Raw genomic sequence first — 18,669 nt, forward strand, 5'->3', positions numbered from 1 at the left:
ATGTGTATATGTCATCCCAGATTAGCTAGTGCAGTCCGCACAGCTGAATCCATGTGCATATGTCATCCCAGATTCGCTAGTACAGTCTGCACAGCCTAATCCATGTGCATATGTCATCCCAGATTAGCAAGTGCAGTCTGCACAGCTTAATCCATGTGCATATGTCATCCTAGATTAGCTAGTGCAGTCTGCACAGCTTAATCCATGTGCATTTGTCATCCCAGATTAGCTAGTACAGTCTGCACAGCTTAATCCATGTGCATATGTCATCCCAGATTAGCTAGTGCAGTCCGCACAGCTGAATCCATGTGCATATGTCATCCCAGATTCACTAGTACAGTCTGCACAGCCTAATCCATGTGCATATGTCATCCCAGATTAGCTAGTGCAGTCTGCACAGCTTAATCCATGTGCATATGTCATCCTAGATTAGCTAGTGCAGTCTGCACAGCTTAATCCATGTGCATATGTCATCCTAGATTAGCTAGTACAGTCTGCACAGCTTAATCCATGTGCATATGTCATCCTAGATTAGCTAGTGCAGTCTGCACAGCTTAATCCATGTGCATATGTCATCCTAGATTAGCTAGTGCAGTCTGCACATCTTCATCCATGTGCATTTGTCATCCTAGATTAGCAAGTGCAGTCTGCACAGCTTAATCCATGTGTATATGTCATCCCAGATTAGCAAGTGCAGTCTGCACAGCTTAATCCATGTGCATATGTCATCCCAGATTAGCAAGTGCAGTCTGCACAGCTTAATCCATGTGCATATGTCATCCCAGATTAGCTAGTGCAGTCTGCACAGCTTATTCCATGTGCATTTGTCATCCTAGATTAGCTAGTGCAGTCTGCACAGCTTAATCCATGTGCATATGTCATCCCAGATTAGCTAGTACAGTCCTCACAGCTTAATCCATGTGCATATGTCATCCTAGATTAGCTAGTGCAGTCTGCACATCTTAATCCATGTGTATATGTCATCCTAGATTAGCTAGTGCAGTCTGCACAGCTTAATCCATGTGCATATGTCATCCTAGATTAGCTAGTGCAGTCTGCACAGCTTAATCCATGTGCATATGTCATCCTAGATTAGCAAGTACAGTCTGCACAGCTTAATCCATGTGCATATGTCATCCTAGATTAGCTAGTACAGTCTGCACAGCCTAATCCATGTGCATATGTCATCCTAGATTAGCTAGTACAGTCTGCACAGCTTAATCCATGTGCATATGTCATCCTATATTTGCTAGTGCAGTCTGCACAGCTTAATCCATGTGCATATGTCATCCTAGATTAGCAAGTGCAGTCTGCACAGCTTAATCCATGTGCATATGTCATCCTAGATTAGCAAGTGCAGTCCGCACAGCTTAATCCATGTGCATATGTCATCCCAGATTAGCTAGTACAGTCTGCACAGCTTAATCCATGTGCATATGTCATCCCAGATTAGCTAGTACACTCTGCACAGCTTTATCCATGTGTATATGTCATCCTAGATTTGCTAGTACAGTCCGCACAGCTTAATCCATGTGCATATGTCATCCCAGATTAGCTAGTACAGTTCGCACAGCTTAATCCATGTGCATATGTCATCCCAGATTAGCTACAACAGTCTGCACAGCTTAATCCATGTGCATATGTCATCCCAGATTAGATAGTGCGGTCTGCACAGCTTAATCCATGTGCATATGTCATCCCAGAGTAGAAAGTGCAGTCTGCACAGCTTAATCCATGTGCATATGTCATCCCAGATTAGCTAGTGCAGTCTGCACAGCTTAATCCATGTGCATATGTCATCCCAGATTAGCAAGTGCAGTCTGCACAGCTTAATCCATGTGCATATGTCATTCCAGATTAGCTAGTGCAGTCCGCACAGCTTAATCCATGTGCATGTCATCCCAGATTAGCTAGTGCAGTCCGCAAAGCTTAATCCATGTGCATATGTCATCCCAGATTAGCTAGTACAGTCTGCACAGCTTAATCCATGTGCATATGTCATCCCAGATTAGCTAGTGCAGTCTGCACAGCTTAATCCATGTGCATATGTCATCCTAGATTAGCTAGTACAGTCTGCACAGCTTAATCCATGTGCATATGTCATCCCAGATTAGCTAGTACAGTCTGCACAGCTTAATCCATGTGCATATGTCATCCTAGATTAGCAAGTGCAGTCTGCACAGCTTATTCCATGTGCATATGTCATCCCAGATTAGCTAGTGCAGTCTGCACAGCTTATTCCATGTGCATTTGTCATCCCAGATTAGCTAATGCGGTCTGCACAGCTTAATCCATGTGCATTTGTCATCCCAGATTAGCTTATGCGGTCTGCACAGCTTAATCCATGTGCATATGTCATCCCAGATAAGCTAGTGCAGTCCGCACAGCTTAATCCATGTGCATATGTCATCCCAGATTAGCTAGTACAGTCTGCACAGCTTAATCCATGTGCATATGTCATCCTAGATTAGCTAGTGCAGTCTGCACAGCTTAATCCATGTGCATATGTCATCCCAGATTAGCAAATGCAGTCTGCACAGCTTAATCCATGTGCATATGTCATCCCAGATTAGCTAGTGCAGTCTGCACAGCTTAATCCATGTGCATATGTCATCCTAGATTAGCTAGTACAGTCTGCACAGCTTAATCCATGTGCATATGTCATCCTAGATTAGCTAGTGCAGTCTGCACAGCTTAATCCATGTGCATATGTCATCCCAGATTAGCAAATGCAGTCTGCACAGCTTAATCCATGTGCATATGTCATCCCAGATTAGCTAGTGCAGTCTGCACAGCTTAATCCATGTGCATATGTCATCCTAGATTAGCTAGTACAGTCTGCACAGCTTAATCCATGTGCATATGTCATCCTAGATTAGCTAGTGCAGTCTGCACAGCTTAATCCATGTGCATATGTCATCCCAGATTAGCTAGTACAGTCTGTACAGCTTAATCCATGTGCATATGTCATCCTAGATTAGCTAGTACAGTCTGCACAGCTTAATCCATGTGCATATGTCATCCTAGATTAGCAAGTGCAGTCCGCACAACTTAATCCATGTGCATATGTCATCCCAGATTAGCTTATGCGGTCTGCACAGCTTAATCCATGTGCATATGTCATCCTAGAGTAGCAAGTGCAGTCTGCACAGCTTAATCCATGTGCATATGTCATCCCAGATTAGCTTATGCGGTCTGCACAGCTTAATCCATGTGCATATGTCGTCCTAGATTAGCTAGTGCAGTCTGCACAGCTTAATCTATGTGCATATGTCATCCCAGATTAGCTAGTGCAGTCTGCACAGCTTAATCCATGTGCATATGTCATCCCAGATTAGCTAGTACAGTCTGCACAGCTTAATCCATGTGCATATGTCATCCTAGATTAGCTAGTGCAGTCCGCACAGCTTAATCCATGTGCATATGTCATCCTAGATTAGCTAGTACAGTCTGCACAGCTTAATCCATGTGCATATGTCATCCCAGATTAGCTAGTGCAGTCCGCACAGCTTAATCCATGTGCATATGTCATCCTAGATTAGCTAGTACAGTCTGCACAGCTTAATCCATGTGCATATGTCATCCTAGATTAGCTACTGCAGTCCTCACAGCTTAATCCATGTGCATATGTCATCCTAGATTAACTAGTACAGTCTGCACAGCTTATTTCATGTGCATATGTCATCCCAGATTAGCTAGTACAGTCAGCACAGCTTAATCCATGTGCATATGTCATCCTACATTAGCTAGTTTACTCTGCACAGCTTAATCCATGTGCATATGTCATCCTAGATTAGCTAGTGCAGTCTGCACAGCTTAATCCATGTGCATATGTCATTCCAGATTAGCGAGTACAGTCTGCATAGCTGAATCCATGTGCATATGTCATCCCAGATTAGCTAGTGCAGTCTGCACAGCTGAATCCATGTGCATATGTCATCCCAGATTAGCTAGTACAGTCTGCACAGCTTAATCCATGTGCATATGTCATCCCAGATTAGCTACTACAGTCTGCAGAGCCTAATCCATGTGCATATGTCATCCCAGATTAGCTAGTACAGTCTGCACAGCTTAATCCATGTGCATATGTCATCCCAGATTAGCTAGTGCAGTCTGCACAGCTTAATCCATGTGCATATGTCATCCTAGATTAGCTAGTACAGTCTGCACAGCTTAATCCATGTGCATATGTCATCCTAGATTAGCTAGTGCAGTCTGCACAGCTTAATCCATGTGCATATGTCATCCCAGATTAGCTAGTGCAGTCTGCACAGCTTAATCCATGTGCATATGTCATCCTAGATTAGCTAGTACAGTCTGCACAGCTTAATCCATGTGCATATGTCATCCTAGATTAGCTAGTACAGTCTGCACAGCTTAATCCATGTGCATATGTCATCCCAGATTAGCTAGTGCAGTCTGCACAGCTTAATCCATGTGCATATGTCATCCTAGATTAGCTAGTACAGTCTGCACAGCTTAATCCATGTGCATATGTCATCCTAGATTAGCTAGTACAGTCTGCACAGCTTAATCCATGTGCATATGTCATCCCAGATTAGCTAGTACAGTCTGCACAGCTTAATCCATGTGCATATGTCATCCCAGATTAGCTAGTACAGTATGCACAGCTTAATCCATGAGCATATGTCATCCTACATTAGCTAGTACACTCTGCACAGCTTAATCCATGTGCATATGTCATCCCAGATTAGCTAGTGCAGTCTGCACAGCTTAATCCATGTGCATATGTCATCCCAGATTAGCAAGTGCAGTCTGCACAGCCTAATTCATGTGCATATGTCATTCCAGATTAGCTAATACAGTCTGCACAGCTTAATCCATGTGCATATGTCATCCTAGATTAGCTAATACAGTCTGCACAGCTTAATCCATGTGTATATGTCATCCCAGATTAGCTAGTGTAGTCTGCACAGCTTAATCCATGTGCATATGTCATCCCAGATTAGCTAGTACAGTCTGCACAGCTTAATCCATGTGCATATGTTATCCTAGATTAGCTAGTGCAGTCCGCACAGCTTAATCCATGTGCATATGTCATCCCAGATTAGCTAGTGCAGTCTGCACAGCTTAATCCATGCGCATATGTCATCCCAGATTAGCAAGTGCAGTCTGCACAGCCTAATTCATGTGCATATGTCATCCTACATTAGCTAGTACACTCTGCACAGCTTAATCCATGTGCATATGTCATCCTAGATTAGCTAATACAGTCTGCACAGCTTAATCCATGTGCATATGTCATCCCAGATTAGCAATTGCAGTCTGCACAGCTGAATCCATGTGCATATGTCATCCCTGATTAGCTAATACAGTCTGCACAGCTTAATCCAGGTGCATATGTCATCCCGGATTAGCTAGTACAGCCTGCACAGCTTAATCCATGTGCATATGTCATCCCAGATTAGCTAGTGCAGTCTGCACAGCTTAATCCATGTGGATATGTAATCCCAGATTAGCTAGTACAGTCTGCACAGCTTAATCCATGTGCATATGTCATCCTAGATTAGCAAGTGCAGTCTGCACAGCTTAATCCATGTGCATATGTCATCCCAGATTAGCTAGTGCAGTCTGCACAGCTTAATCCATGTGCATATGTCATCCTAGATTAGCTAGTACAGTCTGCACAGCTTAATCCATGTGCATATGTCATCCCAGATTAGCTAGTACAGTCTGCACAGCTTAATCCATGTGCATATGTCATCCCAGATTAGCTAGTACAGTCTGCACAGCTTAATCCATGTGCATTTGTCATCCTAGATTAGCTAGTACAGTCTGCACAGCTTAATCCATGTGCATATGTCATCCTAGATTAGCTAGTACAGTCTGCACAGCTTAATCCATGTGCATATGTCATCCCAGATTAGCTAGTGCAGTCTGCACAGCTTAATCCATGTGCATATGTCATCCCAGATTAGCTAGTGCAGTCCGCACAGCTTAATCCATGTGCATATGTCATCCTAGATTAGCTAGTACAGTCTGCACAGCTTAATCCATGTGCATATGTCATCCTAGATTAGCTAGTACAGTCTGCACAGCTTAATCCATGTGCATATGTCATCCCAGATTAGCTAGTACAGTCTGCACAGCTTAATCCATGTGCATATGTCATCCCAGATTAGCTAGTACAGTCTGCACAGCTTAATCCATGTGCATATGTCATCCTAGATTAGCTAGTGCAGTCTGCACAGCTTAATCCATGTGCATATGTCATCCTAGATTAGCTAGTACAGTCTGCACAGCTTAATCCATGTGCATATGTCATCCCAGATTAGCTAGTACAGTCTGCACAGCTTAATCCATGTGCATATGTCATCCCAGATTAGCTAGTACAGTCTGCACAGCTTAATCCATGTGCATATGTCATCCCAGATTAGCTAGTACAGTCTGCACAGCTTAATCCATGTGCATATGTCATCCTAGATTAGCTAGTACAGTCTGCACAGCTTAATCCATGTGCATATGTCATCCCAGATTAGCTAGTGCAGTCTGCACAGCTTAATCCATGTGCATATGTCATCCTAGATTAGCTAGTGCAGTCTGCACAGCTTAATCCATGTGCATATGTCATCCTAGATTAGCTAGTGCAGTCTGCACAGCTTAATCCATGTGCAAATGTCATCCTAGATTAGCTAGTGCAGTCCGCACAGCTTAATCCATGTGCATATGTCATCCTAGATTAGCAAGTGCAGTCTGCATAGCTGAATCCATGTGCATATGTCATCCCAGATTAGCTAGTACAGTCTGCACAGCTTAATCCATGTGCATATGTCATCCCAGATTAGCTAGTGCGGTCTGCACAGCTTAATCCATGTGCATATGTCATCCCAGATTAGCTAGTGCAGTCTGCACAGCTTAATCCATGTGCATATGTCATCCTAGATTAGCTAGTGCAGTCTGCACAGCATAATCCATGTGCATATGTCATCCTAGATTAGCTAGTGCAGTCCGCACAGCTTAATCCATGTGCATATGTCATCCCAGATTAGCTAGTACAGTCTGCACAGCTTAATCCATGTGCATATGTCATCCTAGATTAGCTAGTGCAGTCCGCACAGCTTAATCCATGTGCATATGTCATCCCAGATTAGCTAGTACAGTCTGCACAGCTTAATCCATGTGCATATGTCATCCCAGATTAGCTAGTACAGTCTGCACAGCTTAATCCATGTGTATATGTCATCCTAGATTAGCTAGTACAGTCTGCACAGCTTAATCCATGTGCATATGTCATCCTAGATTAGCTAGTACAGTCTGCACAGCTTAATCCATGTGCATATGTCATCCTAGATTAGCTAGTACAGTCTGCACAGCTTAATCCATGTGCATATGTCATCCTAGATTAGCTAGTACAGTCTGCACAGCTTAATCCATGTGCATATGTCATCCCAGATTAGCTAGTACAGTCTGCACAGCCTAATCCATGTGCATATGTCATCCTAGATTAGCAAGTGCAGTCTGCACAGCTTAATCCATGTGCATATGTCATCCTAGATTAGCAAGTGCAGTCCGCCCAGCTTAATCCATGTGCATATGTCATCCCAGATTAGCAAGTGCAGTCCGCACAGTTTAATCCATGTGCATATGTCATCCCAGATTAGCAAGTGCAGTCTGCACAGCTTAATCCATGTGCATATGTCATCCTAGATTAGCAAGTGCAGTCCGCCCAGCTTAATCCATGTGCATATGTCATCCTAGATTAGCAAGTGCAGTCCGCACAGTTTAATCCATGTGCATATGTCATCCCAGATTAGCTTATGCGGTCTGCACAGCCTAATCCATGTGCATATGTCATCCCAGATTAGCTAGTACAGTCTGCACAGCTTAATCCATGTGCATATGTCATCCTAGATTAGCTAGTGCAGTCTGCACAGCTTAATCCATGTGTATATGTCGTCCTAGATTAGCAAGTGCAGTCTGCACAGCTTAATCCATGTGCATATGTCATCCCAGATTAGCTAGTGCAGTCCGCACAGCTTAATCCATGTGCATATGTCATCCTTGATTAGCTAGTGCAGTCTGCACAGCATAATCCATGTGCATATGTCATCCTAGATTAGCTAGTGCAGTCCGCACAGCATAATCCATGTGCATTTGTCATCCCAGATTAGCTAGTGCAGTCTGCACAGGCTTATCAGGGGTCTTAACTCAATTTTTGCTAAGAGAATTACTTTAAACGAAAGATATAATAATAACCCTTAGCACTCACCTGCATTAACAATGATAAGAATAGTGAATATTAAATCTTCTTCTGCAGGATTTTCTTTAGCAACAACAATCAGTCGGTACAAGGTGAGGCCAATGGTGGCCAATATGTTGACCAAGCTCACAAGTAAAAACAATTTTTCTCTCCACTGCAGGCCTGCCCATGTCCGAGTCTGTAAAAATAAGTAAAAAAAAGTTCTGAAATAAGTCAATACTCATTTTAAAATATAAAAGCCAGAATCAATAAATTCCATATAATACTGTGGGCTTAATGCATGTTTGTGAAGGGATGTTTCCTTATTCACCTGTTTGAACACCAATACATGTACTTTCCACATTGACCATATTTTTCTTAAAAAAGATTTCCTTAAAACGAAAAATTCCATTATACATGTAGTGGAAAGTGCAATCCTTGATAAGCTTGTGCAGTAATGAAACTGAAGCCTCATGAATTAACCCTTTGCATGCTGCGAAATTTGTCGTCTGCTAAAATGTCGTCGGCTGAATTTATAGAATAAGCATTTTCTTCGATTTTTTTTTAAAGAATACTATCACAATAGCAAACAGTTTAGATCCTGATGAGACGCCACGTTTTGTGGCGTCTCATCTGGATCCAAACTGTTTGCAAAGGCCTTCAAAATTCGGTTCCAGCACTGAAAGAGTTAAGCCTGGTTTATGCAAATGAAGGCTTATTTACAAGTTGAAATAGTTGAGTTTATCTCCCAAACCATGGATGAGCTATTCCCAACAGCCCACAACAGACCTGACTCACTGCAGGAAGATCTCTTTGTCATCGTCTTTTATTTTCTCCCAATGGCAAGACCAGTGAAGGGAATGATAGTGATGATGATCTTTTGTACCAATATTATGATTTTGCATATAATTCAAATAAATGTAACTTATTTCAAACTAAAATATTAAATTTGAGGATAAGTTTATGAAACCAGAATGGCTAATTGCTTTAGTGTCGGCTAATTGCTTTTATTTATTACAATAAGGAACCCATTACAGGCTTTCCACATAAAAATTTAGTGTCATGACATACTTTTAAATGTATATCTTTAGAAAAGTTTGCGAAAGCATAATTATGTGAACAAAAGTAATTAAATACAATAATACAATAGTGTAACACTAACAGTTAAACATTTTCAAAGATTAAAGCAAAGGTTTTTCTGCAGAAAACTGTTTGAGTGACAATTTAAAATAAATTTTAGTCTAAATTTGATATTTAATATACTAATTTTCATTGTTCGTTGTCCTCTATCATAACAATATTATATCTGTCGACAAAGTTACAAGCAAAAAACTTAAAGCGAGTTGGAATACCCCAAACAAATGTAATAATGAATTTAAAGGGACCTTTTCACATTTTGGTAAATTGACAAATTAACTATTTTTTAAGATTCAAAAATTTTCATTGTAGTTATGATATGTGTGAGGAAACAGTAATACTGAACATATAATCATGCTCTAAAATATCCATTATAGGCATCTTTTGACTATTTGAAAATAATAAAGCTTTGCAATGCTAAACGATTGAATAATTTGGAGAGTACTGTTGTTGTCGTTATATTTTGTGACACTACAAAGATTGCTTATATAAAGTATAAAATACATCACTCATTATATGAGCAGGGATGGCCGAGTGCTCTAGGCGTTAGATGTTTACTCCAGGGGTCAGTGGTTTGAGCCCGGTTGAGGGTTACTTTTTTTCTTTTGTTATTTTGATTCTTGTTTTTGGAGCTTTTTAGATCCGATGTTTACATTTATCAATATAATGTTTAATGACAAACTTAAATATACTGCATTACCGTTGACTAGAGGAATATTCACCTGCGTCTTGAAACCATCTTCATATATTAGACGATTGATTAAAAGACAAATATATTTGAATTAACTTCATTGGATAATTGACTTTTTATGAAATAATTCCTTCAACATTAACTGTTGCCCAAACAAAACCAACACCACTGTCCGCCATTGTTGTTCATATTTTCGCCCGGTAGATTCGTGGTAAATAGGTTAAACAGCACCAATATTAAATTAAACATGAATAATGAAAGCTCTGACATACCACTCAAAGTAACAATCAATAATGTTTATAACAATTTAAATATTTGCAATTTAAGACATTCAATAAAATAAATATAAGAGGTACTTTCAAGCAATGTCTAATTTTCATTCTCAATAAAAAACACATAATCTAACATTTTCATTTACTCTTCGGCAGAATAGGGAAGCTATCATGCCTTAGGAAACGTACATCAGTGAAGTAACCTAAATGTACCCAATGCGCACACACACTACATTCACAACATTAAAAACAACAACAACCGAAACATCTTTCCTTGATTCAAGTGGACCACTTTTCCGGCACAGGCAGCAAACGCCATCACTCTCCACATGCCACTAATGTGAAAATACTGAGCTCAAGCCGGGGATTGAACCCATGATCTCCAGAGTAGTAGTCAGACACTTTAACCACTTCCCTAAAGAGCTACCCAAACAGCAAGGCTGTTTTCACTACACCACAATATCATCAAGTTCAATAAGTGAAATGGTCCCTTAATTTCTTAAACAAGTTTCTGCATAGTAGATACTAGTTGCAATAATTCAACTCTAAGCTTTATAGCCCAATGGGCTGCTTAGAGTTGCAATGCCCTCTCTCTTGTCCATCGGTGCAAAATATTATCAACAATGCAAGGGTTAAGGGACACTGAAACTGCAAGAACTTATTAAAGTTTACCTATATAAACCACAAACTCATCCAAATGGTACAATTAAAGCAAGAAATAATTGATTTTATTGACTTAGGTTTGGTTTTGTACTCTGTATCCGCCATATTGGAAAATTGGACCTATATTGGTTAGGTCGCAGTACACCAATATTTTGCACGTCCGGTTATGTGCTCCAGCCAATAAAGTCGATAACGATGTGGTATTCGATACAGAATACACTGTTTCAAATTTAAACATAAACATGTCAGCGAGGAAAGTGTGTTGAAACATCGTCGTGTTTTAATAGGGTGCATGCAAAGGATAACATCCATAGGTTGCCATTCAGGTAAATTTAACATTTTGTTGCCATTCAGGTAAATTTAACGTTTTTATGAAGTTTATTCACTATTTGTCTCGAACAACGTCTGTTTAGTGAAGCGCACGGATTCGCTGCGCTGAACTGCACCCATGTTTATGAAGGGGTGCATATGGACTGCCAGAGCCGCCAAAGCAAAAATTATCAAAGGCTCTGGGACAGTGGGAGTCCGTTTATATGGACTAAGTTGATACATACTTTTCCTATGGCGGTTGTCACGGTTGTCTTTGGAACATCCGGTATTCCAAACCTTGTATAATCACCAGAATCGTTATTTTCGTCGTCTTCCATGCTTTACATGCACGTTTTTTTTACAATAACATACATGTTCTTTCTTCCTGGTCTGGTCATGTGATTGTTGTTGTAGCTTGCAATTATTATAAACTTGTAATTTTTGGAGCACCACAAATGTCAGTTAAGGTAAAAGACCTTTAAGAAATATCTTTAAATAAAGATAATCGGCGTATAGTTAATTATAAAGCGTTTAATGCGGTAAATTAAGTTCCAAATAGTTTTTGTAAACACTATAACTAATGCTGCTTCGAAAACACACAAAAAACGAAAGAGATATATATACCGGTAAATTAGTTAAGAAATCATTCAAACTTAAGTGTCAAAGAATAATTACCGATACATGCATGGTGCACCAACAGCGGATAAGTTTGATATTTAACTTTCAAGATATGATTAGTAAGTAGTTTATGATGATTTTTTGCACATTTTGTCTTCAATGTTTAAAATCATTGTGTTGGAATCGGTCACCTATATGAAATAAATGTGTGCATGTTTTCTCCCTTCTAGCAGTGATTTTTTTTGCTTTTTTTTGTTACAGCCTGTGGCATTTGGATTGGGAAAATTAGCGCGATAAACCATGAAATTGGGAATAATAGCGCGATAAACCATGAAATTGGGAAACATTATAAATATGATTATAAGAACAGAATAAAATTTGCTAAGTTCATGTTTGACAGCATTTTTATATTATAAAGTGTTGCTTTCATGTCTTCTTACAACGTTTAGTTAATATCCTTCCACATGCATATTAAACTTGCAATAATCTATAGATTCTTCAATATACATGTACCATTATGATTTAATCATAATCTCTTTAAGAGTATGAATTTAATTCAGGATGTTTTTTAAAGTAAAATATGATATGGTGAAAACATTAACAAATATTAACAAACATGCTTTTGTGTTCTTGCTGTGTTAATGTTGTATTAAATGGAGCTAAAATAATACATTTCATTTGTTTACCTTTTAATATCTTGCACAATTGACATCCTCAGTTCAATGCTATTTCACCAAACTATACAGCGTGACAAACATAATAAAGCAGAATATGCATATGAATCTGAATATACACAGATCCACTAACATATAAATCAAATCATGTTTGTCTCTTTCCATTTTTGAACGGTTCTCGTCTTAAATGCTTTAACTTTGTGAACTCCAATTTCCCAACACAGATTTCCGTGACGCACATTCACTGTGAACATTTCTAATAAATATTTGTTGTTGTTCATCTCAAACATAGTATTTTGCGTTAATTGACACACACATTAAATTATCTCCTTATAACCATGTGATATCCGCTGTTAATTTTAGTGTTATTTATCATTTTCGCTGCTCATCGCAAACTTCTCGTCTGCTTGCCGCCATCTTGGACGTGTGTAAAAACAGGCGTTAACAATCAGGATACATCGACTATCGTCGGTATCCTCCGCAATATAGAGAGAGATGTGTGGATAGCAATGTAAAATCCGATTCCGCTACATTCGCAAACATTCGTAAGTCAGTTGTCATTCGGCGAAGACTCGACAAGCTCGATCGGCACTCGTTCTACGAAATTAATGCTAAGTGACATTGTAATCTTATTGGCTTAATTGGGAAAATTTGGTCATTTTTTGGGAAATTTTGGTCAGATTTTTGGGAAAAAACGTCATTTTTTGCAATTGGGAAGCAGCCGAATATCGGCGGTTATTTTGGGCAAAAAAAATCACTGCTTCTAGGCATCGCTTTGATTTCGTCTTGTTATGGAAACAAGCTTGAAGATTTTGAACGGCTACATGTAATAAAATGTTTTGTAAGTAAGATGTTAGTCCAAATGCTTAGACGTAATCTACCGTTGTCGATGTATATCAACCTCATATTTATAAGAGTATGTATATGATGTATTCGCACATATTTTAAGGTCATTTGATAAAAAAAATTTCCTCAAAAGTCGACAAAAGACCATAAAAAGTTTTGTTGTGTGTTTAAGATTTTCAACACTTTAAAGTGAATAAATGATGAAGGTAATAGAGAATAGTGAGAAAATGGTTTGTCTCAAACTTTAAAATGCCGCCTCATATTGTAACTGACATTATTATTTAATATTCAAATGATGTAAGGAAAATGTTGAATGTTATGTCATGTATACAATTTGAATAAAAAGACAGCAATAAATATGATAAACTATGTAAGCCTTTTCAATATCCAAAATCCCAAAAAGATTTCAATTGAATCTTTTAGCTGGCAATTAAACCTAAAAATGTACAAAAAAATAAGTTTTTCTATAACTATATTACAGGGCTTTTTTTGGCCCGATTTTATAGCCGAAATTCGGCTATATTCCCAATCGCAAAATTTGCTAAAAAATGCTAATGACATCGGCTGTGTCGCTTTTTAAATAAACGTAGTCAGATCCAGTCTTGTATGGGTTTAAGACTATACCTCGATAAGGAGAACGTCGGCATTATTCGTGTACTGATATTCTCCGTGTTGTTCAGGCGCTTATTATATTTGCGATGAAATTTAAGCGTTATGTGATTCGGCTGAATGGAAAACAAAGATGTCGCACAATTTGAAATATTACGTGAAAAAGATTCCTTAGCAAAAACCTGGCGGCAAAACGAAAACTGTTGATTTTTTTAAGCAAGCGTTATTAAATAAACAAACATCGTCAAGAAGAACAAGTCTTCCCATTGAAACTCCTTCCAATGTTAATGATAGTAATTTAATAACAAGTGACTCTTTTGCATCGTCATCATTGATTTCCAAAAGCAAAGTGCTGACTGATATTCAACATGTTGAAAGCAGTAGTTCTTCAGAAGAAGATGAAGCGCCTCGTAATAAAATGGTACCTGATGTGACTGAAGACTTTGTGTAAGCTTATTATGTGGAAAACTGTTGATCATGATGTTGTTTTTGGTATTTGTGATGCTGAACTCATTCATGTAGTTTTAAATCCCAATTTATTTTCCGAATTTCTTGAAATTGCTGATAAATTCCAAATTTCAAAGCCATGGGCTATCTTCCCAAAAAGCTGAAAAAAAGCCCTGTTATAAGTGGTTCATTATTAACTTTTTTTAAAGAGTACTCAAAACCTACTTTCATAGCAGTGCTTTCCACAGGATTTTGTTCAGGCGCCCCAGGGCTTATAGGGGGAGGGGTGTCCTCTCCCGACGTTGATTTTTTAATTAATTTAATGTGTCACTTGACGTTCTGTGGTGCGTTATAACCCTAAAAAAACAGGGTCAAAAGACGTCATTTGGTGCGCTATGAATTTTCAAGAAAACCCCCCAGCTATAAAGTCATTTATAAAGACATATTTTAATAATTGTTTTAAAATTTCCTGCAAAAATTGTAAAATCCGGACTCGAACAATTCCCCAATACATCCGTATCAACCCGACTCTATTACTGCATACTAACTACTTTTCCAGTTTCTATTCATTACCCGATAATCCCATTATTTTAAAGCACTTTCTGGCAAATATTGACAATAAAAGTGCTCAACAATTTCGTTTACATCAAATGTTGCCAGTTTTTAACCAGGTTTTCCGGAGCAAAAAAATGGTTATTAGATTGGCGAAGGTGAGCAGGCTGGCTGGTGGGCGGGCGGCCAGAACAAGCTAATTTGCCACTGAGCATGCCTAAATCGCTTGAAGTGGTGTGTGCTTGTTAATAAAACGCTCAATACACCCACGCTTTCTATGCACATGACGCGACATTGTATATGCTGCATAATTTTCACGCCCCTTTTTATTGAGACAAAGGGTCAACACAAAATAAATTATCACTATTTATTAAACGCAAGAATCGGTTAACGTTGAGTTAACATTTACATTCGGAAGTGGGTTTTGGATTACAAATTGAATTATGCTTATTTGAGACTTAAAGAAAACATGAACAGTTGTGTAATGAATTCAATGATAATTTGTTAAAACTCTTTACAAGTCGAGTAAATGTTTTGCCAGTTTATTCATGAAATGCACAACTTCCATGAGGATTATAGCCATCCTCAGTCTTCTAAGCCAAGATTTCTGTGGCAATAACATGTGCGTCACGAGTCATCTGCAGGATTTAACTCTTTCAGTGCGTGAACCGAATTTTGAAGGCCTTTGCAAACAGTTTGGATCCAGATGAGACGCCACAGAACGTGGCGTCTCATCTGGATCCAAACTGTTTGCTATTCTGATAGTATTCTTTGAAAAAAATGGAAGAAAATGCTAATTTTAGAAATTCAGCAGATACATTTTAGCAGACGACAAATTACCCAGCATGCAAAGGGTTAACTGCAGGTAGTGTCTGTCTAGGAGTGCTGTCGCTTATACAAAGCTTACGCTCTAATTGGCCAATATTGATTTTCCAATACAGTGACACTCCGCCCTTAAGCGGGCTTTAGTTGGGTTGACAGAGGATCGTAAATCAGTTTTTTAAATTTTCGGCGAAATCGATATCGCTTTGATCTTAAGAATGGATAGTTGCAGTAACAGCCAAAATACACTGATCGGAAAATTGCACTATTATGGGTATTCACAATAAACGCCACATTGGGTAAGAGGTAATCCACTGATAACAGAATCATGATTTGCGTTTCAAAACATCAAGTCACATTACACAGTCATTTAAGATGCATCACGGGAAATTTTCAGGTAACTTTCAAGACGCCAACCTGTGATGTTCACCATACAATAGGTTTTGAGAATGCGTATGGAGGCGCTGTCTACTTGGAAACATTATTTTTTATTATATCACTCATTGTGTGAATACAGATGTCCGAGTGGTCTAAGCGATAGACTTTTACTCCAGGGGTCAGTGGTTCGAGCCCAATTGAGGGTTACTTTATTTTCTTTATTTAATTTTATTTTTGTTTTTTACTGGAACTTTTTACTTTTAGATCCTATGTTTATATTTATCAATATAAAACATTTAATAACAAACTTCAATACATGCCATAATCTGTGAAAAGGTCCCTTTAACCCTTTCCCACTTAGATGAAAAGTGAAAATGGCTATGTGCAAACAGCATATGATAGAACAGCCTGCGAGTTACTCGCAGTCTCTTCAGGTTTTATGCTATTTGCTGCTCATCAGTATGTAAGGTTTGAAAATGAAGCCTCTAAAACTTGAATCTAGTAAGAAAGCTCTTTAATTAAATTTAACTCTCTAAGGGACTACAAACAAGTCAAAATACGTATCTAGGTGGTAAAGGGTTAAGTATAAAGTACAGTAAATTTTTTCATGGGATTGTTTTTGTCCGGCCCAGTTTTTTCATGGGAGGGTTTTTGTTTACCCCCTTAAAAAATGACAGGAGGGTTTTTGTCTGTATACCGTCAGGAGGTTTTTTTGTCTGTATACCGTCAGGAGGGTTTTTGTCTGCATACCGTCAGGAGGGTTTTTGTCTGTATACCGTCAGGAGGGTTTTTGTCTGTATACCGTCAGGAGGGTTTTTGTCTGTATACCGTCAGGAGGGTTTGTTTGTCTGCATACCGTCAGGAGGGTTTTTGTCTGCATACCGTCAGGAGGGTTTTTGTCTGTATACCGTCAGGAGGGTTTTTGTCTGTATACCATCAGGAGGGTTTTTGTCTGCATACCGTCAGGAGGGTTTTTGTCTGTATACCGTCAGGAGGGTTTTTGTCTGTATACCGTCAGGAGGGTTTTTGTCTGTATACCGTCAGGAGGGTTTTTGTCTGTATACCGTCAGGAGGGTTTTTGTCTGTATACCGTCAGGAGGGTTTTTGTCTGTATACCGTCAGGAGGGTTTTTGTCTGTATACCGTCAGGAGGGTTTTTGTCTGTATACCGTCAGGAGGGTTTTTGTCTGTATACCGTCAGGAGGGTTTTTGTCTGTATACCGTCAGGAGGGTTTTGTCTGTATACCGTCAGGAGGGTTTTTGTCTGTATACCGTCAGGAGGGTTTTTGTCTGTATACCGTCAGGAGGGTTTTTGTCTGTATACCGTCAGGAGGGTTTTTGTCTGTATACCGTCAGGAGGGTTTTTGTCTGTATACCGTCAGGAGGGTTTTTGTCTGTATACCGTCAGGAGGGTTTTTGTCTGTATACCGTCAGGAGGGTTTTTGTCTGTATACCGTCAGGAGGGTTTTTGTCTGTATACCGTCAGGAGGGTTTTTGTCTGTATACCGTCAGGAGGGTTTTTGTCTGTATACCGTCAGGAGGGTTTTTGTCTGTATACCGTCAGGAGGGTTTTTGTCTGTATACCGTCAGGAGGGTTTTTGTCTGTATACCGTCCTTTAATATAGGCTAATCTTGTGAAGTCTTCTAATTAATTATCTTGATATAATTTGTGTTTCATATTTGTTAGTGATGATTTGAAATTTGAATAGAATTATATGTAAGTTACACAAACAATCAATATCTGTTTGATCTATGAACGTTTCCACTGATCTGCCTCTGCTGTTGCAAATAAAGTTGATCTAATTGTAATCTTTTTCAAAATCAAATCCCGTAACAAACATTTTTAATGAAACTACCAATTTTTTGATAAAAACAGAATCAATAGTACTTAATAGTTGTACAAAGTGATAAGAAGATTTTTTTCAAAGTCTAGCACAATGCGGGATTAATTTCCCTTTCATGCAATTTGCAAAATAATAAAGAAAGAAAAAACATATCAAATAAACAGTTTTTTCACATATAAACAATGAATCACAGTTTTTTTGCAACAAGCAGTATATTAAATCACAATATGAAAAGAGTAGATACAAACGGCATGATTACATGTAAAATGACTTTAAAAAAAAATTAATATATGCATTAATTCAACCTTTATCAAATACTAACGTGCATTGCAAGTCTTTCATTGTTAACTGCACATGTCATATTTTGACAGTCAGCAATTAGAACATCCTCTGTGTGGTTTGAACAATTGATCCCTTATGGCTACAACATATACATGTACATTGGTGAATTAGTTAACAATCACAGTGACCGTTTTTTTGCAAAAGGCATTTTCATTCAATTATATTGTGATAAGTCATCAGTTTTGTGCATTTGTTCAGATTTGCTTGATCAATCAAAGGCTTATTTGTTCTTAACCCTTAAAGCGCTGGAGCTGAATTTTAAAGGC

General features: G+C 38.7%; 1 protein-coding gene and 1 long non-coding RNA gene across 3 annotated transcripts in view; one reads left to right on the top strand and one right to left on the bottom strand.

Moving 5' to 3' along the window:
* The window catches only part of LOC127846752 (uncharacterized), a 47,444-nt gene extending 35,763 nt beyond the window's left edge, over positions 1-11,681 (bottom strand). For both annotated transcript variants that reach the window (XR_008033640.1, XM_052378268.1), the window contains exons 1-2: positions 11,518-11,681; positions 8,231-8,399 (exon numbers count right to left, since the gene is read on the bottom strand). Coding sequence is in view for 1 of the 2 variants with exons in the window: in XM_052378268.1 (XP_052234228.1) it covers positions 8,231-8,399; positions 11,518-11,610 (262 nt within the window). In the remaining variant the exon portion in view is untranslated. The remainder of the gene's footprint in view (positions 1-8,230; positions 8,400-11,517) is intronic.
* Positions 11,682-11,697: 16 nt separating this feature from the next.
* The window catches only part of LOC127846764 (uncharacterized), a 29,346-nt gene continuing 22,374 nt past the window's right edge, over positions 11,698-18,669 (top strand). Inside the window, exon 1 of the long non-coding RNA XR_008033653.1 lies at positions 11,698-11,739. This is a non-coding gene — a long non-coding RNA (uncharacterized LOC127846764). The remainder of the gene's footprint in view (positions 11,740-18,669) is intronic.

Source organism: Dreissena polymorpha, chromosome 9 (assembly GCF_020536995.1).
Source record: "Dreissena polymorpha isolate Duluth1 chromosome 9, UMN_Dpol_1.0, whole genome shotgun sequence".
NCBI classification, from domain to species: domain Eukaryota; kingdom Metazoa; phylum Mollusca; class Bivalvia; order Myida; family Dreissenidae; genus Dreissena; species Dreissena polymorpha.